At 44.3% G+C, this 22,153-nt stretch overlaps 2 protein-coding genes across 4 annotated transcripts in view; both read left to right on the top strand.

The window, feature by feature from the left end:
- LOC116371495 (cell surface glycoprotein 1-like) overlaps positions 1-16,774 on the top strand; it is a 43,141-nt gene extending 26,367 nt beyond the window's left edge. Inside the window, exons 6-7 of the mRNA XM_031820401.1 lie at positions 10,544-10,658; positions 16,679-16,774. Coding sequence (XP_031676261.1) covers positions 10,544-10,658; positions 16,679-16,774 — 211 coding nt within the window. The remainder of the gene's footprint in view (positions 1-10,543; positions 10,659-16,678) is intronic.
- A 1,135-nt stretch (positions 16,775-17,909) lies between these two features.
- The window catches only part of LOC109881229 (A-kinase anchor protein 13), a 95,202-nt gene continuing 90,958 nt past the window's right edge, over positions 17,910-22,153 (top strand). For all 3 annotated transcript variants that reach the window (XM_031820399.1, XM_031820398.1, XM_031820397.1), the window contains exon 1: positions 17,910-18,094. In XM_031820399.1, coding sequence (XP_031676259.1) covers positions 18,026-18,094 — 69 coding nt within the window. In that variant the 5' untranslated portion in view covers positions 17,910-18,025. The remainder of the gene's footprint in view (positions 18,095-22,153) is intronic.

The following is a 22,153-nucleotide window of genomic DNA, read 5'->3' as shown; positions in this document are numbered from 1 at the left end:
GACTAGTGGTTAGAGGCAGGTAGACTAGTGGTTAGAGGCAGGTAGCCTAGTGGTTAGAGGCGGTAGACTAGTGGTTAGAGGCAGGTAGCCTAGTGGTTAGAGGTTAGGTAGCCTAGTGGTTAGAGGTTAGGTAGCCTAGTGGTTAGAGGCAGGTAGCCTAGTGGTTAGAGGCAGGTAGACTAGTGGTTAGAGGCAGGTAGCCTAGTGGTTAGAGGCAGGTAGCCTAGTGGTTAGAGGCAGGTAGCCTAGTGGTTAGAGGCAGGTAGCCTAGTGGTTAGAGGAAGGTAGACTCGTGGTTAGAGGCAGGTAGCCTAGTGGTTAGAGGCAGGTAGACTCGTGGTTAGAGGCAGGAAGACTAGTAGTTAGAGGCAGGTAGCCTAGTGGTTAGAGGCAGGTAGCCTAGTGGTTAGAGGCAGGTCGCCTAGTGGTTAGAGGCAGGTAGCCTAGTGGTTAGAGGCAGGTCGCCTAGTGGTTAGAGGCAGGTCGCCTAGTGGTTAGAGGCAGGTAGCCTAGTGGTTAGAGGCAGGTAGCCTAGTGGTTAGAGGCAGGTAGCCTAGTGGTTAGAGGCAGGTAGCCTAGTGGTTAGAGGCAGGTAGCCTAGTGGTTAGAGGCAGGTAGCCTAGTGGTTAGAGTCAGGTAGCCTAGTGGTTAGAGGCGGTAGACTAGTGGTTAGAGGCAGGTAGCCTAGTGGTTAGAGGTTAGGTAGACTAGTGGTTAGAGGTTAGGTAGCCTAGTGGTTAGAGGCAGGTAGACTAGTGGTTAGAGGCAGGTAGACTAGTGGTTAGAGGTTAGGTAGCCTAGTGGTTAGAGGCAGGTAGCCTAGTGGTTAGAGGCAGGTAGCCTAGTGGTTCGAGCCGTAGGCCTAGTGGTTCGAGCCGGGTAGCCTAGTGGTTAGAGGTGGGTAGCCTAGTGGTTAGAGGCAGGTAGCCTAGTGGTTAGAGGCGGGTAGACTAGTGGTTAGAGGCAGGTAGCCTAGTGGTTAGAGCGTTGGACTAGTAACCGAAATGGTTGCAAGATCAAATCCCCAAGCTGACAAGGTCCAAATCTGTCGTTCTGCCCCTGAACAAGGCAGTTAACCCACTGTTCCTTGACCATCATTGACATTTGTTTGATTGTTCTTAGCTGTCTTGCCTAGTTAAATAAAGGTAAATAAAATGATGATGTGATTTGGTTGATTGTTTTTGTTTTTCTACATCAGAAGTCCAGGAGGTATCGTCCGTTGAGACACAGCTGTCCTCCCATGACACTCCCCCTGACCAAGTCAGTTTCCACGCTCAGAGTCAACCAGAGAGACATGGATAGTCAGTACAGTATACCTCTTAGTCTAACCCTGACCCTGACCCTAACCAAGTCAGTGTCCTTCATCCCCATCTGATAGTTTGCTGTCTCCATTCAGTCTCAGTGCTCCATCCCTCTCTATCAGGTCTAGGTCCTGTGACATGTTGGGTTCTCTACCAGGTCTAGTTCCTGTGACATGTAGGGTTCTCTACCAGGTCTAGTTCCTGTGACATGTAGGGATCTCTATCAGGTCTAGGTCCTGTGATAACGGGTTCTCTACCAGGTCTAGGTCCTGTGACATGTTGGGTTCTCTATCAGGTCTAGTTCCTGTGACATGTAGGGTTCTCTATCAGGTCTAGTTCCTGTGACATGTTGGGTTCTCTACCAGGTCTAGTTCCTATGACATGTAGGGTTCTCTATCAGGTCTAGGTCCTGTGATAACAGGGTTTCTATCAGGTCTAGATCCTGTGACATGTATGATTCTCTATCATGTCTAGTTCCTGTGGCATGTAGGGTTCTCTATCAGGTCTAGGTCCTGTGACATGTAGGGCACTCTATCAGGTCTATGTTCTGTGACATGTAGGGCTCTCTATCAGGTCTAGATCCTATGACATGTTGGGTTCTCTACCAGGTCTAGGTCCTGTGACATGTAGGGCTCTCTATCAGGTCTAGATCCTATGACATGTTGGGTTCTCTACCAGGTCTAGGTCCTGTGACATGTAGGGCTCTCGATCAGGTCTAGATCCTGTGACATGTAGGGTTCTCTACCAGGTCAAGGTCCTGTGATAACGGGTTCTCTACCAGGTCTAGGTCCTGTGATAAAGGGTTCTCTACCAGGTCTAGTTCCTGTGACATGTTGGGTTCTCTATCAGGTCTAGGTCCTGTGACATGTTGGGTTCTCTACCAGGTCTAGGTCCTGTGACATGTAGGGTTCTCTACCAGATCTAGTTCCTGTTACATGTAGGGTTCTCTATCAGGTCTAGGTCCTTTGACATGTAGGCTTCTCTACCAGATCTAGGTCCTGTGACGTTGGGTTCTCTACCAGGTCTAGTTCCTGTGACATGTTGGGTTCTCTACTAGGTCTAGGTCCTGTGACATGTAGGGCTCTCTACCAGGTCTAGTTCCTGTTACATGTAGGGTTCTCTATCAGGTCTAGGTCCTTTGACATGCAGGGTTCTCTACCAGGTCTAGGTCCTGTGATAACGGGGTCTCTATCAGGACTAGGTCCTGTGATAACGGGCTTTCTATCAGGTCTAGGTCCTGTGACATGTAGGGTTCTCTATCAGGTCTAGATCCTTTGACATGTAGGGTTCTCTCCAAGGTCTAGGTCCTGTGACATGTTGGGTTCTCTATCAGGTCTAGTTCATGTGACATGTTGGGTTCTCTACCAGGTCTAGTTCCTGTGACATGTTGGGTTCTCTACCAGGTCTAGTTCCTGTGACATGTTGGGTTCTCTATCAGGTCTAGTTCGTGTGACATGTAGGGCTCTCTATCAGGTCTAGATCCTGTGACATGTAGGGTTCTCTATCAGGTCTAGTTCCTGTGACATGTTGGGTTCTCTATCAGGTCTAGGTCCTGTGAAATGTAGGGTTCTCTATCAGGTCTAGTTCCTATGACATGTAGGGTTCTCTATCAGGTCTAGGTCCTGTGATAACGGGGTTTCTATCAGGTCTAGATCCTGTGACATGTAGGGTTCTCTATCATGTCTAGTTCCTGTGACATGTAGGGTTCTCTATCAGGTCTAGGTCCTATGACATGTAGGGCTCTCTATCAGGTCTAGGTTCTGTGACATGTAGGGCTCTCTATCCGGTCTAGATCCTATGACATGTTGGGTTCTCTACCCGGTCTAGGTCCTGTGACATGTAGGGTTCTCTATCAGGTCTAGGTCCTGTGACATGTAGGGTTCTCTATCAGGAATAGGTCCTGTGACATGTAGGGTCTCTACCAGGTCTAGGTCCTGTGATAACGGGGTTTCTATCAGGTCTAGATCCTGTGACATGTTGGGTTCTCTACCAGGTCTAGGTCCTGTGTCATGTAGGGTCTCGATCAGGTCTAGATCCTGTGACATGTAGGGTTCTCTACCAGGTCTAGTTCCTGTGACATGTAGGGATCTCTATCAGGTCTAGGTCCTGTGATAACGGGTTCTCTACCAGGTCTAGGTCCTGTGACATGTAGGGTTCTCTACCAGGTCTAGTTCCTGTGACATGTAGGGATCTCCATCAGGTCTAGGTCCTGTGATAATGGGTTCTCTACCAGGTCTAGTTCTCTCTCCCATTCTCCCCAAATCTAAATCAATCCTTTCTCTGGCCTCGTCATCTAGTGATGATGAGGACTCTTTGTGTAAGTACCCTTAGATATCTAGGGTGCTTATAGTAAGTACACTAGGATAGAGGGCTCTTCGAGATAGTACACTGAGGTAGTTATCCCCAGTTGACTGCACCAGTACCCTCTTAGTATTGTAGCTACAGGATCAGTGTTACTCAACAGATGTCACCTAGAACTCTGGGATTGCGGTTGATGTAGTTGCTAACCAGCTGTGGGTCCTTCAGTGAGCTAGACAGCTGAAGTATAAAAGCCTGTTGTTGACCCATCCTCTTAGCAGGTCAGAGCTAGCATCCTAGGAATCAACCCGTGGATACTGTAGGTAATAATAAATAATATAGCATGGCTTCCATGAGTAGAAATGATGTTGTTACTATAGCTGTTGATATACTCTCCTTCACCAGCTCTCCGTCTATATTTCGGTATGAAAGCTCATTGACTGAGCTATATACAGTATTTAAGACCAACATTTTCTCTCCTCCAACCCGCTGCATTAAAATGGTTAATCTGCTTTTATCCCTGATTGGGAGAAGACTTGGGGCTGTATGATTATAAGAAGACTTGGGGCTGTGTGATTATGAGAAGACTTGGGGATGTGTGATTAGGAGAAGACTTGGGGCTGTGTGGTTGAGAATACTTGGGTCTGTGTGATTATGAGAAGACTTGGGGCTGTGTGATTGAGAAGACTTGGGGCTGTGTGATTATGAGAAGACTTGGGGCTGTGTGGTTGAGAAGACTTGGGGCTGTGTGATTAGGAGAATACTTGGGCTGTGTGATTAGGAGAAGACTTGAGGCTGTGTGATTAGGAGAAGACTTGGGGCTGTGTGATTATGAGGAGACTTGGGGCTGTGTGATTATGAGAAGACTTGGGGATGTGTGATTAGGAGAAGACTTGGGGCTGTGTGGTTGAGAATACTTGGGTCTGTGTGATTATGAGAAGACTTGGGGCTGTGTGATTGAGAAGACTTGGGGCTGTGTGATTATGAGAAGACTTGGGGCTGTGTGGTTGAGAAGACTTGGGGCTGTGTGATTAGGAGAAGACTTGGGGCTGTGTGATTAGGAGAAGACTTGGGGCTGTTTGATTAGGAGAATACTTGGGGCTGTGTGATTAGGAGAAGACTTGGGGCCGTGTGATTAGGAGAAGACTTGGGGATGTGTGATTAGGAGAAGACTTGGGGCTGTGTGGTTGAGAATACTTGGGTCTGTGTGATTATGAGAAGACTTGGGGCTGTGTGATTGAGAAGACTTGGGGCTGTGTGATTATGAGAAGACTTGGGGCTGTGTGGTTGAGAAGACTTGGGGCTGTGTGATTAGGAGAAGACTTGGGGCTGTGTGATTAGGAGAAGACTTGGGGCTGTTTGATTATGAGAATACTTGGGGCTGTGTGATTAGGAGAAGACTTGGGGCCGTGTGATTAGGAGAAGACTTGGGGCCGTGTGATTAGAAGAAGACTTGTGGCTGTGTGATTAGGAGAAGACTTGTGGCTGTGTGATTAGGAGAAGACTTGTGGCTGTGTGATTATGAGAAGACTTGGGGCTGTGTGATTAGGAGAAGACTTGGGGCCGTGTGATTAGGAGAAGACTTGGGGCCGTGTGATTAGAAGAAGACTTGTGGCTGTGTGATTAGGAGAAGACTTGTGGCTGTGTGATTATGAGAAGACTTGGGGCCGTGTGATTATGAGAATACTTGGGGCTGTGTGATTATGAGAAGACTTGGGGCTGTGTGGTTGAGAAGACTTGGGGCTGTGTGATTAGGAGAATACTTGGGCTGTGTGATTAGGAGAAGACTTGAGGCTGTGTGATTAGGAGAAGACTTGGGGCTGTGTGATTATGAGGAGACTTGGGGCTGTGTGATTATGAGAAGACTTGGGGATGTGTGATTAGGAGAAGACTTGGGGCTGTGTGGTTGAGAATACTTGGGTCTGTGTGATTATGAGAAGACTTGGGGCTGTGTGATTGAGAAGACTTGGGGCTGTGTGATTATGAGAAGACTTGGGGCTGTGTGGTTGAGAAGACTTGGGGCTGTGTGATTAGGAGAAGACTTGGGGCTGTGTGATTAGGAGAAGACTTGGGGCTGTTTGATTAGGAGAATACTTGGGGCTGTGTGATTAGGAGAAGACTTGGGGCCGTGTGATTAGGAGAAGACTTGGGGATGTGTGATTAGGAGAAGACTTGGGGCTGTGTGGTTGAGAATACTTGGGTCTGTGTGATTATGAGAAGACTTGGGGCTGTGTGATTGAGAAGACTTGGGGCTGTGTGATTATGAGAAGACTTGGGGCTGTGTGGTTGAGAAGACTTGGGGCTGTGTGATTAGGAGAAGACTTGGGGCTGTGTGATTAGGAGAAGACTTGGGGCTGTTTGATTATGAGAATACTTGGGGCTGTGTGATTAGGAGAAGACTTGGGGCTGTGTGATTAGGAGAAGACTTGGGGCCGTGTGATTAGGAGAAGACTTGGGGCCGTGTGATTAGAAGAAGACTTGTGGCTGTGTGATTAGGAGAAGACTTGTGGCTGTGTGATTAGGAGAAGACTTGTGGCTGTGTGATTATGAGAAGACTTGGGGCTGTGTGATTAGGAGAAGACTTGGGGCCGTGTGATTAGGAGAAGACTTGGGGCCGTGTGATTAGAAGAAGACTTGTGGCTGTGTGATTAGGAGAAGACTTGTGGCTGTGTGATTATGAGAAGACTTGGGGCCGTGTGATTATGAGAATACTTGGGGCTGTGTGATTATGAGAAGACTTGGGGCTGTGTGATTAGGAGAAGACTTGGGGCCGTGTGATTAGGAGAAGACTTGGGGCCGTGTGATTAGAAGAAGACTTGTGGCTGTGTGATTAGGAGAAGACTTGTGGCTGTGTGATTATGAGAAGACTTGGGGCCGTGTGATTATGAGAATACTTGGGGCTGTGTGATTAGGAGAATACTTGGGACCGTGTGATTAGGAGAAGACTTGGGGCCGTGTGATTAGAAGAAGACTTGTGGCTGTGTGATTAGGAGAAGACTTGTGGCTGTGTGATTAGGAGAAGACTTGGGGCTGTGTGATTAGGAGAAGACTTGGGGCTGTGTGATTAGGAGAAGACTTGGGGCTGTGTGATTAGGAGAAGACTTGGGGCTGTGTGATTATGAGAAGACTTGGGGCTGTGTGGTTGAGAAGACTTGGGGCTGTGTGATTAGGAGAAGACTTGAGGCTGTGTGGTTGAGAAGACTTGGGGCTGTGTGATTAGGAGAAGACTTGAGGCTGTTTGATTATGAGGAGACTTGAGGCTGTTTGATTTTGAGGAGACTTGGAGCCGTGTGATTATGAGAAGACTTGGGGCCGTGTGATTATGAGAATACTTGGGGCTGTGTGATTAGGAGAAGACTTGGGGCCGTGTGATTAGAAGAAGACTTGGGGCTGTGTGATTAGGAGAAGACTTGTGGCTGTGTGATTAGGAGAAGACTTGTGGCTGTGTGATTAGGAGAAGACTTGTGGCTGTGTGATTAGGAGAAGACTTGTGGCTGTGTGATTAGGAGAAGACTTGGGGCTGTGTGATTAGGAGAAGACTTGGGGCTGTGTGATTAGGAGAAGACTTGGGGCTGTGTGATTAGGAGAAGACTTGGGGCTGTGTGATTAGGAGAAGACTTGGGGCCGTGTGATTAGGAGAAGACTTGGGGCTGTGTGATTAGGAGAAGACTTACGCCTGTGTGATTAGGAGAAGACTTGGGGCCGTGTGATTAGGAGAAGACTTGGGGTCGGGTGCTGATTCAGGAAAATTGTAGCCTTTCAGATCATAATGAATTAGATTACATGGACAGGTGGGGACCTGAACCTAGACCAACACTCTTACCCTGAGACCTGATCCTAGACCTGATCCTAGATCACCACTCCTACCCTAAAACCTGATCCTAGATCAGCACTCCTACCCTGAGACCTGATCCTAGACCAACACTGCTACCCTGAGACCTGATCCTAGACCTGATCCTAGATCACCACTCCTACCCTGAAACCTTATCCTAGATCAGGATTCCTACCCTGAGGCCTGATCCTAGATCAGCACTCCCCACCCTGAGACCTGATCCTAGATCAGCACTCCTACCCTGAGTTGCTTGATAGGTTGATCTAACTGACCCCTGGGGGTTATAGCTGGTCCTTTCCATGTCCTCTTCCTCTTCAGGTTCCAGGTCATTCTCCAGCACTTCTGGCTCTCTGGCTTACAGGTGAGGAAGGACTACTGCATTACTCATTACAGAGTTACAGCACATGTGGTGTGTAGTGTGTTGTTTGTGTGGCATGTCGCATGCTTATATTACTATACTGGTGGTACCTGGAAATCCCACAAGGACAGTAAAACAAGGACGTCCCCATGAGGACAAATTCTATTTTGGGCTTAGGGGTTAGGTTTAGGGTTAGGTGTTAGGTGTTAGGTGTTAGGGTTGGGGTTAGGGGTTAGGTTTAGGTGTTAGGTTTAGGGTTGGGGTTAGGGTTGGGGTTAGGAGTTAGGGTTAGGTGTTAGGGGTTAGGTTTAGGGTTGAGGTTAGGAGTTAGGGTTAGGGGTTAGGTTTAGGGTTAGGAGTTAGGGTTAGGGGTTAGGTTTAGGGTTGGGGTTAGGTTTAGGGTTAGATTTAGGTGTTAGGGGTTAGATTTTAGGGGTTGGGTTAGGGATTAGGTTTAGGGTTAGATGTTAGGGGTTAGGTTTAGGTGTTAGGGGTTAGGTTTAGGGCTGGGGTTAGGAGTTAGGTTTAGGGTTAGGTGTTAGGTTTAGAGTTGGGGTCAGGTTTTAGGATTAGGGGCTAGGTTTAGGGTTGGGGTTAGGGGTTAGGATTAGAGTTGGGGTCAGGGTTAGGGGTTATGGGTCAGGTTTAGGGTTGGGTTTAGGGTTGGGGTTAGGATTAGAGTTAGGGTCAGGTTTAGGATCAGGGGTTATGGGTCAGGTTTTAGGATTAGGGGCTAGGTTTAGGGTTGGGGTTAGAATTAGAGTTAGGGTCAGGTTTAGGATCAGGGGTTATGGGTCAGGTTTTAGGATTAGGGGCTAGGTTTAGGGTTGGGGTTAGGGGTTAGGATTAGAGTTGGGGTCAGGGTTAGGGGTTATGGGTCAGGTTTAGGGTTGGGTTTAGGGTTGGGGTTAGGATTAGAGTTAGGGTCAGGTTTAGGATCAGGGGTTATGGGTCAGGTTTTAGGATTAGGGGCTAGGTTTAGGGTTCATATAATATATATATATATATAATCATATAAATCAATTTTTGCTCCCCACAAGGACAGTAATACCAGATGTCTGTGTATGTATGTGTATATACAGTTGAAGTCAGAAGTTTACATACACTTAGGTTGGAGTCATTAAAACTCGTTTTTCAACCACTCCACAAATTTCTTGTTAACAAACTATTAGGACATCTTAGGACATCTACTTTGTGCACGACAACCATTCTTTACAGACAGAGTATTTCACTTATAATTCACTGTATAACATTTCCAGTGGGTCAGAAGTTTAAATATACTGAGTTGACTGTACCTTTAAACAGCATGGAAAAATCCAGAAAATTATGTCAAGCTTTAGAAGCTTCTGATAGGCTAATTGACATAATTTGAGTCAATTGGAGGTGTACCTGTGGATGTATTTCAAGGCCTACCTTCAAACTAAGTGCCTTTGTAGACCTCCACAAGTCTGGTTCGTCCTTGGGAGCAATTTCCAAACGCCTGAAGGTACCACATTCATCTGTACAAACAATAGTACGCAAGTATTTTCACCATGGGACCACGCAGCCGTCATACCGCTCAGGAAGGAGACGCGTTCTGTCTCCTAGAGATGAACATACTTTGGTGCGAAAAGTGCAAATCAATCCCAGAACAACAGCAAAGGACCTTGTGAAGATGCTGGAGGAAACCGGTACAAAAGTATCTATATCTACAGTAAAACGAGTCCTATATTGACATAACCTGAAAGGCCACTCAGCAAGGAAGAAGCCACTGCTCCAAATCCGCCATAAAAAAGCCAGACTACGCAACTGCACATGGAGAAATGTCCTCTGTTCTGATGAAACAAAAATAAACCTGTTTGGTCATAATGATCATCGTCATGTTTGGAGGAAAGAGGGGGATGCTTGCAAGCTGAAGAACACCATCCCAACCGTGAAGCACGGGGGTGGCAGCATCATGTTGCGGGGGTGCTTTACTGCAGGAGGGACTGGTGCACTTCACAAAATAATTTTCTATCCTCATGATGCCACCTATGTGGACACATTGAATCAACATCTCAAGACATCAGTCAGGAAGTTAAAGCTTGGTCGCAAATGGGTCTTCCAGATGGACAATGACCCCAAGCATACTTCCAAAGTTGTGGCAAAATGGCTTATTAAGGACAACAAAGTCAAGGTATTGGAGTGGCCATCACAAAGCCCTGACCTCAATCCTATAGAACATTTGTGGGCAGAACTGAAAAACCGTGTGCGAGCAATTAGGCCTACAAACCTGACTCAGTTACACCAGCTCTGTCAGGAGGAACGGGCCAAAATTCACCCAACTTATTGTGGGAAGCTTGTGGAAGGCTACCCGAAACGTTTGACCCAAGTTAAACAATTTAAAGGCAATGCTACCAAATACTAATTGATACTAAACTTCTGACCCACTGGGAATGTGATGAAAGAAATAAAAGCTGAAAGAAATAATTCTCTCTACTACTATTCTGACATTTCACATTCTTAAAGTAAAGTGGTGATCCTAACTGACCTAAGACAGGGAATGTTTACTAGGATCAAATTCCAGGAATTGTGAAAAACGGAGTTTAAATGTATTTGGCTAAGGTGTATGTAAACTTCCGACTTCAACTGTATATACAGGTATATATATATATATATATATATATATTAGTGGGTGTGTCCCTTCTCTGTGTGTGCATGTGCATTCATGCGGACGTGTGTGTGTATGCATGTGTGTGTGTTTGTGTGTATGAACCTCTCTGTCCCATGTGTCAGTATATCTGAGGAGGACATAGAGGGTCCCCTGAGGACTGACTTAGATGGGAAGAGTGGAACCAAGGTTAGCCGAACCTTCAGCTACCTCAAGAACAAGATATACAAGAAGACCAGGGTGAGTACTACTACACTACTGCATTATTACTAAACTACTACTACATTACTATTACACTAACAATACATTGCTACTGCATTACTACTAAACTACTACTACATTACTACTACACTAACAATACATTGCTACTGCATTACTACTAAACTACTACTACATTACTACTACATTACTACTACACTAACAATACATTACTACTACACTAACAATACATTACTACTACATTACTACTACACTAACAATACATTACTACTACACTAACAATACATTACTACTACATTACTACTACACTAACAATACATTACTACTACATTACTACTACACTAACAATACATTACTACTACATGACTACTACACTAACAATACATTACTACTACATTGCTACACTACTACCGCATTACTACTACACTACTGCACTATTGCTAAACTACTACAGCATTACTATTACACCAACAATACATTACTACTACATCACTACTACACTAACAATACAGTACTACTACATTACTGCTACATTACTACTAAACTACTACAACCTTACTACTACACTACTGCATTATTACTAACCTACTACAACATCACTACTACACTAACAATACATTACTACTACATTACTACTAAACTACTACAACCTTACTACTACACTACTGCATTATTACTAACCTACTACAACATTACTACTACACTAATAATACATTGCTACTGCATTACCACTAAACCACATTACTACTACACTAAAATACATTACACTACATTACTACTAAACTACTACTACATTACTACTACACTAAAATACATTACACTACATTACTAATAAACTACCACTAAACCACATTACTACTACACTAAAATACATTACACTACATTACTACTAAACTACTACTAAACCACATATTACTACTACTAAACTACCACTACTACTACATTACTACTACTACAACACTACTACTACATTACTACTACTATAACTACTACTACAACACTACTACTACATTACTACTACTATAACTACTACTAGTACATTACTACTACTACACCACTACTACCACTAAACCACTAATGCATTACTACTACACTACTACTAAACTACTACTACATTTCTACTACATCACTACTAAACTACCACTACATTACTACTACAACTACAACATGATTACTACTAAACTACTACTAAACTACTGCTACATAACTACTAAACTGCTACTAGGTTACTACTACATTACTACTACTACTACTATGTGCAACTACAACACTACATTAATACTACATTAATGCTACATAACTTATTAGTGCAGATTTATTTTAGGGGGTAGTTCAGCTTTATTATTTCATATAGAATGTAGCTTCCATCAATGTAATTGTCTGCATCCAATCCCCCATATATACATACATATACATACACTACAGGGCAAACGTTTTTACCTGCTCATTCAAGGGTTTTTCTTTATTTTTTATTATTTTTGGCATTGTAGAATAATAGTGAAGACATCAAAACTAGGACATAACACATATGAAATCATGTTGTAACCAAACAAGTGTTAAACAAATCAAAATGTATTTTATTTTTGAGATTCTTCAAAGTAGCCACCCTTTGCCTTGATGACAGCTTTGCACAATTTTGGCATTCTCTCAACCAGCTTCACCTGGAATACTTTTCCAATGGCCTTGAAGGAGTTATCACATATGCTGAGCACTTGTTAGCTGCTTTTCCTTCACTCTGTGGTCCAACTCATTCCAAACCATCTCAATTTGGTTGAGTTTGGGTGATTGTGGAGGCCAGGTCATCTGATGCAGCACTCCATCACTCTCCTTCTTGGTCAAATAGCCCTTACACAGCCTAGAGGTGTTTTGGGTCATTGTCCTGATGAAAAACAAATGATAGTCACACTAAGCGTAAACCAGATGGGATGGCGTATCACTGCAGAATGCTGTGGTAGCCATGCTGGTTAAGTGTGCCTTGAATTCTCAATAAATCAAAGACAGTGTCACCAGTAAAGCATCACCATACCATAACCATACCATAACACCTCCTTCTACTCTGCTTTACGGTGGGAAATATACATGCGGAGATCATCCGTTCACCTACTCTGCGTCTCTCAAAGACACAGAGGTTGGAAACAAAAAATCTTCAATTTGGACTCCAGACCAAAGGACACATTTCCACCAGTCTAATTTCCAATGATCGTGTTTCTTGGCCAAAGCAAGTCTCTTCTTTTTATTGGTGTTCTTTAGTAGTTCTTTCTTTGCAGCAATTCGACCATAAAGGCCTGATTCACACGGTTTCCTCTGAACAGTTGATGTTGAGATGTGTCTCTTACTTGAATCAGTGAAGCATTTATTTGGGATGCAAATTCTGAGGCTAATGAACTTATCCTCTGCAGCAGAGGTAACTCTGGGTCTTCATTTCCTGTGGCGGTCCTCATGAGAGCCAGTTTCATCATAGTGCATGATGGTTTTTGCGACTGCACTTGAAGAAACTTTCAAAGTTCTTGAAATGTTCCATAATGACTGACCTTCATGTCTTGACAGTCCATCAATACTTTGTTTCTCTTTGCTCATTTGAGCTGTTCTTGACATAATATGGACTTTTACCAAATATGGCTATCTTCTGTATACCACCCCTACCTTGTCACAACACAACTAATTGGCTCAAATGCATTAAGAAAGAAAGACATTTCACAAATTCACTTTTAAGAAGGCACACCTGTTAATTGAAATGCATTTCAGGTGAACACTTCATGAAACCGGTTGAGAGAATGCCAAGAGTGTGCAAAGTTGTTGTCAAGGCAAAGGGTGGCTATTTGAAGAATCTCAAATATAAATTACATTTTGAATTGTTTAACACTTGTTATTGTTATGATTCCATTTGTTATTTAGTTTTGATGTCTTCACTGTTATTCTAATTCTATTGGTTGCAAGAAATGTGTTAATAATTTAAATAAAAAATTCAGTTTTGAATCCGGCATCGTTTTACATATCAGTTCATAAACCATGTGACATGGAATCGGTATGAATGGCAGAGCTGTCAGTGTTTCGGTCCTTAAATGAAACTGTTGTACTTTTTTATTCATCACAATTTTCTTTAAAAAAATGGTTTTTAGTTGGTCTTTAATACTTAATAATTCTTGCAGGGCCGACAGACAAGTTCCTCACTTTTCCCCCTTCCACTTTCCTCTTCCATTTTTGCGGTAATGCTGCAATTAGTTGGTTGTATTTTGGGGATCAGACATTTCCATATGATTTTGTAAGCTGCATGTCCTATTTTTTATATAATTTTTGAAGATTCTAACTTTTTTTTTTAACTTTCTTTAGAAAAAGATTTTTTATTTTTTATTTTTTATCAATTAGTATATTTGAGTGTAATATTTCCTGTAATATTTGTTCTGCCTTTTCTGGTTAAATTGAAGTTGTTTCCACCTTTTCAAGGCTTGTTTTTAACGATATTTGGGAGATGATTTCCTTTACAACATCTCACTTTCAGTTATTTGTAATCTGAATAAAGGGAAAAGGGTCATTCTATAACATGGGGACATTCTTACTAATCTGGTAAACTGGGTAAACAAGGTAAACTGGGATATGACTAAAGAGTTAAGCAGGGTAAACTGGGAAATGACTAAAGAGTTCATCAGGGTAAACTGGGAAATGACTAAAGAGTTCATCAGGGTAAACTGGGATATGACTAAAGAGTTAAGCAGGGTAAACTGGGATATGACTAAAGAGTTAAGCAGGGTAAACTGGGATATGACTAAAGAGTTAATCAGGGAAAACTGGGAAATGACTAAAGAGTTCATCAGGGAAAACTGGGATATGACTAAAGAGTTAAGCAGGGTAAACTGGGATATGACTAAAGAGTTAAGCAGGGTAAACTGGGATATGACTAAAGAGTTAATCAGGGAAAACTGGGAAATGACTAAAGAGTTCATCAGGGAAAACTGGGATATGACTAAAGAGTTAAGCAGGGTAAACTGGGATATGACTAAAGAGTTAAGCAGGGTAAACTGGGAAATGACTAAAGAGTTCATCAGGGTAAACTGGGATATGACTAAAGAGTTAAGCAGGGTAAACTGGGATATGACTAAAGAGTTAAGCAGGGTAAACTGGGATATGACTAAAGAGTTAAGCAGGGTAACCTGGGCTTGACTAAAGAGTTAATCAGGGTAAATTGGGATATGAGTAAAGAGTTTAATCAAGGTAAACTGGGATATGACTAAAGAGTTAATTAGGGTGACTTTTCCACATAATAGACAGGTATTTACCTTTCCATGGTAGCAAGATCTGTTTTTGCTAACTTTCTATAGAAATGTATTGGAGTGAGATCATTTATTTATTTCAGGATTTGTATATACCGAGAACACCTGGTTTACATTTCCCCAATTAAGCGACTTGTAATTAACCCTCTGTTTCCCATCATTAGTTTATGCGCTCTACTTTTAATCCGGAGAGGTTAGAAAAAGTATCTAGATCCTCGTTGAGGCTGTGGAGGGATCCAAGTTGTGGATTTAAAAGAAAACATGAATCATCAGAGTACAGTGACACCTTTGTTTTTCAGCCCTGGATTTTTAATTGCTTGATATTATTATTGAATTTGATTTTAACAGCGGACATTTCAATGGCCATAATAAATAGATATGGTGATAGTGGACAACCTTGTTTTACTCCTCTTGACAATTTAAAACCTTCTGAGAAGTAGCCGTTATCTAATATTTTACACCAAGAGTTACTACACATGATTTGAACCCATTTTATAAGATATTCTCCAAAATGTAAATGTTCCATTTATATATAAACTCCAATCGTACTTTATCAAAAGCCTTTTCAAAGTCAGCTTTGAATAGTAGGCCTGGTTTCCCAGATTTTTCATAGTGTTCTACTGTTTCCAGTACTTGTCTTATATTATCTCCAATGTATAGTCCATTTTAAAAAACTGTTTGATTAGAATGAATAACGTCAGACAAAACCTTTTTAATTCCATGTGCTTTAATTCTATGTGCTAGAGTTTTTGCATCACAGCACTGAAGTGCAAGTGGCCTCCAAGTTGTTTTAATGAACTGGATCTTTATATTTACCACTTGGATCCTGTTTCAGTAATAATGAAATCAGACCCTGTTGAGTATCTGATAATCTACCATTTACATAGGACCGTTCCACTGGTGCATGTTCATTAATTGTTTATGGTTCATTGAACAAGCATGGGAAACAGTGTTTGAACCCTTTACAATGAAGATCTGTGAATTATTATATATATTTTTTGAATTATCTTTGAAAGACAGGGTCCTGAAAAAGGGAAGTTTCTTTTTTGCTGAGTTTACTACTACTATTATAGGCTACCTCAAGCAAGATGTACAAGAAGACCAGGGTGACCATTATCATTCAATAATCTCATCATTATTAATCACAAGGTTAAATCTCAGGATTAACCCAAGCTGTTTGCAGTCCTCTGCTGAAATACAGATGTCAAATCTTATGAAAAATTAATCAACCCCTACAAAAATATGTCCAATAATTATAAACCACATAACAATTCACATTTCCTGTTGCTGCAGGACTTTTTTGCTGCTGTGTGAAACTGGCTCAAATGAAGATACGACATCTGTACTTGACATCTTACCATTGTCACAGTCACTGTTCAGAACACACTAGTGTTTCAGAGGAACCCCAATCTGTTTTCACAAATAAACATTTCAACTCTGAAAAACTTCACTGAAGGTGATAAATTGACCCCTTGCTATGGGTTTTAACAACGTTGATAAATTATTATTAAGAGCTTTGGTGGTGTTACACCAAGAGGTCTGTTTTCACGTTTCACTGTGACATGACCCTAATTTGATCTGACTCAGTTGATGACGTTTGTGCTAATGTTACAGTGTTGTGTTGTGTTGCAGAGAGAAGAGATGAGAGATAGATACCAGAGAAACAGAATAGTATTAGTAGCGGAAGCAGCAGCACTGAGCAGTAAGAGAAGTAGAACAGGAAGAGGACACTCTCTCTATGGACTCCAGCTCTCTCTCTCTCTGTCACCACAGCAGCTAGCCAGTCGCTTTAACGGGCCAACAGCTTTAATGACAGACCTCAGCAACGACCAGCAGCTAAGACAGACCTCAGCCACGACCAGCAGCTAAGACCAGCAGCTAAGACAGACCTCAGCCACGACCAGCAGCTAAGACAGACCTCAGCCACGACCAGCAGTTAAGACAGACCTCAGCCACGACCAGCAGCTAAGACAGACCTCAGCCACGACCAGCAGCTAAGACAGACCTCAGCCATGACCAGCAGCTAAGACAGACCTCAGCCACGACCAGCAGCTAAGACAGACCTCAGCCACGACCAGCGGCTAAGACAGACCTCAGCCACGACCAGCGGCTAAGACAGACCTCAGCCACGACCAGCAGCTAAGACAGACCTCAGCCACAACAGACCTCAGCCACGACAGACCTCAGCCACGACCAGCAGCTAAGACAGACCTCAGTCACGACCAGCAGCTAAGACAGACCTCAGTCACGACCAGCAGCTAAGACAGACCTCAGCCACAACCAGCAGCTAAGACAGACCTCAGTCACGACCAGCGGCTAAGACAGACCTCAGCCACGACAGACCTCAGCCACGACCAGCAGCTAAGACAGACCTCAGCCACGACCAGCGGCTAAGACAGACCTCAGCCACGACCAGCAGCTAAGATAGACCTCAGCCACGACAGACCTCAGCCACGACCAGCGGCTAAGACAGACCTCAGCCACGACCAGCGGCTAAGACAGACCTCAGCCACGACCAGCGGCTAAGACAGACCTCAGCCACGACCAGCAGCTAAGACAGACCTCAGCCACGACCAGCAGCTAAGACAGACCTCAGCCACGACCAGCGGCTAAGACAGACCTCAGCCACGACCAGCGGCTAAGACAGACCTCAGCCACGACAGACCTCAGCCACGACCAGCGGCTAAGACAGACCTCAGCCACGACCAGCGGCTAAGACAGACCTCAGCCACGACCAGCAGCTAAGACAGACCGCTAGAGTTCTATGTTATTCTATGAATACCTGTCTCTTACTACTGGAGATGGTGGTTAAGTCAGAAACAGCACTCCCTTTACACTGTTGCATCACTTCCTCAGAAACAGCACTCCCTTTACACTGTTGCATCACTTCCTGGTGCTCTGTCTCTCTCCCTACTCTGATAGGAACTGGGCACCCCCTGTACACTGTTACATCACTTCCTGGTTCTCACTGTCTCTCTCCCTACTCTGATAGGAATTAGTGTTGTGAAGTGCTGTGGTACTGTGGTGTTCAGTCAGTGGAGGCTGTGGTTTAGATGGTTGTAGCATTGTAAGGTTAGATATCAGCCTGTCTGGGGCTCACAGTCACTGAAAGTAACAGAGATGTTGTATCGAAGGTTCTTTGATGTCAAAGGTCTCTCCATGAAGTTAAAGTGTGGGCGAGGACTAGAGGTAGGTACAGTAGGAGGACAGGGGTAGAGGACAGGGGTAGTTACAGTAGGAGGACAGGGGTAGATACAGTAGGAGAACAGGGGTAGAGGACAGGGGTAGTTACAGTAGGAGGACAGGGGTAGATACAGTAGGAGGACAGGGGTAGGGGACAGGGGTAGGTACAGTAGGAGAACAGGGGTAGATACAGTAGGAGAACAGGGGTAGAGGACAGGGGTAGTTACAGTAGGAGGACAGGGGTAGATACAGTAGGAGGACAGGGGTAGATACAGTAGGAGAACAGGGGTAGATACAGTAGGAGGACAGGGGTAGATACAGTAGGAGGACAGGGGTAGATACAGTAGGAGAACAGGGGTAGATACAGTAGGAGAACAGGGGTAGAGGACAGGGGTAGTTACAGTAGGAGGACAGGGGTAGAGGACAGGGGTAGTTACAGTAGGAGGACAGGGGTAGGTACAGTAGGAGGACAGGGGTAGATACAGTAGGAGAACAGGGGTAGAGGACAGGGGTAGTTACAGTAGGAGGACAGGGGTAGAGGACAGGGGTAGTTACAGTAGGAGGACAGGGGTAGATACAGTAGGAGAACAGGGGTAGAGGACAGGGGTAGTTACAGTAGGAGGACAGGGGTAGATACAGTAGGAGAACAGGGGTAGAGGACAGGGGTAGTTACAGTAGGAGAACAGGGGTAGAGGACAGGGGTAGAGGACAGGGGTAGTTACAGTAGGAGGACAGGGGTAGATACAGTAGGAGGACAGGGGTAGAGGACAGGGGTAGATACAGGGGTAGGGGACGGGGGTAGAGGACAGGGGTAGATGACAGTAGGAGGACAGGGGTAGTGGACAGTAGGAGGACAGGGGTAGAGGACAGTAGGAGGACAGGGGTAGTGGACAGTAGGAGGACAGGGGTAGTGGACAGTAGGAGGACAGGGGTAGAGGACAGGGGTAGGTGCCGCAGGAGGACAGGGGTAGAGGACAGGGGTAGGTACCGCAGGAGGACAGGGGTAGGTACCGCAGGAGGACAGGGGTAGGTACCGCAGGAGGACAGGGGTAGTGGACAGTAGGAGGACAGGGGTAGTGGACAGTAGGGGGTCAGGGGTAGAGAACAGTAGGAGGACAGTAGAAGGACAGGGGTAGAGGACAGGGGTAGATGACAGGGGTAGAGGACAGGGGTAGGTACCGCAGGAGGACAGGGGTAGAGGACAGTAGGAGGACAAGGGTAGAGGACAGTAGGATACAGATGGGTTTGGTAGGATACAGATGGGTTTGGAGGTACGACGGGAGTAGGTAGGAAACAGATGGGCTTGGTAGGAAACAGATGGGTTTGGTAGGATACAGATGGGCTTGGTAGGAAACAGATGGGTTTGGTAGGATACAGATGGGTTTGGTAGGATACAGATGGGTTTGGAAGGATACAGATGGGTTTGGTAGTATACAGATGGGTTTGGTAGGATACAGATGGGTTTGGTAGGATACAGATGGGTTTGGTAGGATACAGATGGGTTTGGTAGGATACAAGATGGGTTTGGTAGGATACAAGATGGGTTTGGTTTGATACAGGTGGGTTTGGTAGGATACAGATGGAATTGGTAGGATACAGATGGGTTTGGTAGGTCTGGGAGGAATGAACAGTGTGATTCTGGTCCTGTTAGCATCTCCGTTTCCAATAGGTGTAAAATATATTGTGTGCTTAGTTTTGAGAACCAGCTACTGGAAGTCAATGTTTTAAACACGCTTGACCTTGATATTTTGAGAAAAGTTGTTGAGATGACCAAGTTGTTATTCTGTATTGGAGAGTTTTTATGCTATTCAGCTGCTTGCAACTTCCTGAATGTAAGGGGAAGTGAGCGTAAAGGGGAAGAGGCGATGTAAGCTAGATTCCAACATGTGGTCGGGAGGCGCTGTAGGGAGGGTGTGATGTAATCCTGTCAAATTGTGTAACAACGTGGAGGGCTCCATATGACTCCACATTGACGTGATTGGTCGACGGTAGGTTCGGGGGCGTGAAGTCTTGTGTAAACACAAATTCACTTCCTCGACAACTTCCTTGACAACAGCTCTGTGCATACTCTGCGAAACATAGGAAGTATTAATGGCCCTGACTTCTGCAGAGGCCGTATGATTGTAAACGCTGCACGGTCAATGCAGACGTCGGATTATATAAGGGCTAGTTACCATAAAGAGTATCAGATCCTGGTCAGTAGAGGTCATCTGTGGTCTATATAAGGACTAGTTACCATAAAGAGTATCAGATCCTGGTCAGTAGAGGTCATCTGTGGTCTATATAAGGACTAGTTACCATAAAGAGTATCAGATCCTGGTCAGTAGAGGTCACCTGTCGTCTATATAAGGACTAGTTACCATACAGATCCTGGTCAGTAGAGGTCATCTGTCGTCTATATAAGGACTAGTTACCATAAAGAGTATCAGATCCTGGTCAGTAGAGGTCATCTGTGGTCTATATAAGGACTAGTTACCATAAAGAGTATCAGATCCTGGTCAGTAGAGGTCACCTGTCATCTATATAAGGACTAGTTACCATACAGATCCTGGTCAGTAGAGGTCATCTGTGGTCTATATAAGGACTAGTTACCATAAAGAGTATCAGATCCTGGTCAGTAGAGGTCATCTGTGGTCTATATAAGGACTAGTTACCATAAAGAGTATCAGATCCTGGTCAGTAGAGGTCATCTGTGGTCTATATGAGGACTAGTTACCATGAAGAGTATCAGATCCTGGTCAGTAGAGGTCATCTGTCGTCTATATAAGGACTAGTTACCATACATATCCTGGTCAGTAGAGGTCATCTGTGGTCTATATGAGGACTAGTTACCATGAAGAGTATCAGATCCTGGTCAGTAGAGGTCATCTGTCGTCTATATAAAAACTAGTAACCATAGAGTAACAGATCCTGGTCAGTAGAGGTCATCTGTGGTCTATATAAGGACTAGTTACCATGAAGAGTATCAGATCCTGGTCAGTAGAGTGCATCTGTGGTCTATATAAGGACTAGTTACCATAGAGAGTAACAGATCCTGGTCAGTAGAGGTCATCTGTGGTCTATATAAGGACTAGTAACCATATAGATCCTGGTCAGTAGAGATCATCTGTGGTCTATATAAGGACTAGTTACCATACAGATCCTGGTCAGTAGAGGCCATCTGTCGTCTATATAAGGACTAGTTACCATACAGATCCTGGTCAGTAGAGGTCATCTGAGGTCTATATAAGGACTAGTTACCATACAGAGTAACAGATCCTGGTCAGTAGAGGTCATCTGTGGTCTATATAAGGACTAGTAACCATACAGATCCTGGTCAGTAGAGGTCATCTGTGGTCTATATAAGGACTAGTAACCATACAGATCCTGGTCAGTAGAGGTCATCTGTGGTCTATATAAGGACTAGTTACCATACAGATCCTGGTCAGTAGAGGTCATCTGTGGTCTATATAAGGACTAGTTACCATACAGATCCTGGTCAGTAGAGGTCATCTGTGGTCTATATAAGGACTAGTTACCATACAGATCCTGGTCAGTAGAGGTCATCTGTGGTCTATATAAGGACTAGTTACCATACAGATCCTGGTCAGTAGAGGTAATCTGTGGTCTATATAAGGACTAGTCACCATACAGAGTAACAGATCCTGGTCAGTAGAGATCATCTGTGGTCTATATAAGGACTAGTAACCATACAGAGTAACAGATCCTGGTCAGTAGAGATCATCTGTGGTCTATATAAGGGACTAGTAACCATACAGATCCTTTCTAGGCAGGGAAAGGAGGAACGGAGAGAGAGGGTAGCTGTACTGTCTGACCTCATTCTGTTTCTAGGCAGGGAAAGGAGGAACGGAGAGAGTGGGTAGCTGTACTCTCTGACCTCATTCTGTTTCTAGACAGGGAAGGAGGAACGGAGAGAGAGGGTCGCTGTACTCTCTGACCTCATTCTGTTTCTAGGCAGGGAAAGGAGGAACGGAGAGAGAGGGTAGATCTACTGTCTGACCTCATTCTGTTTCAAGGCAGGGAAAGGAGGAACGGAGAGAGAGGGTCGCTGTACTGTCTGACCTC

This window comes from Oncorhynchus kisutch, unplaced genomic scaffold, assembly GCF_002021735.2.
Source record: "Oncorhynchus kisutch isolate 150728-3 unplaced genomic scaffold, Okis_V2 scaffold3334, whole genome shotgun sequence".
Lineage (NCBI taxonomy): Eukaryota > Metazoa > Chordata > Actinopteri > Salmoniformes > Salmonidae > Oncorhynchus > Oncorhynchus kisutch.
Note: the sequence above shows the minus strand (reverse complement) of the source record. Positions and strands in the feature narration are given on the sequence as shown.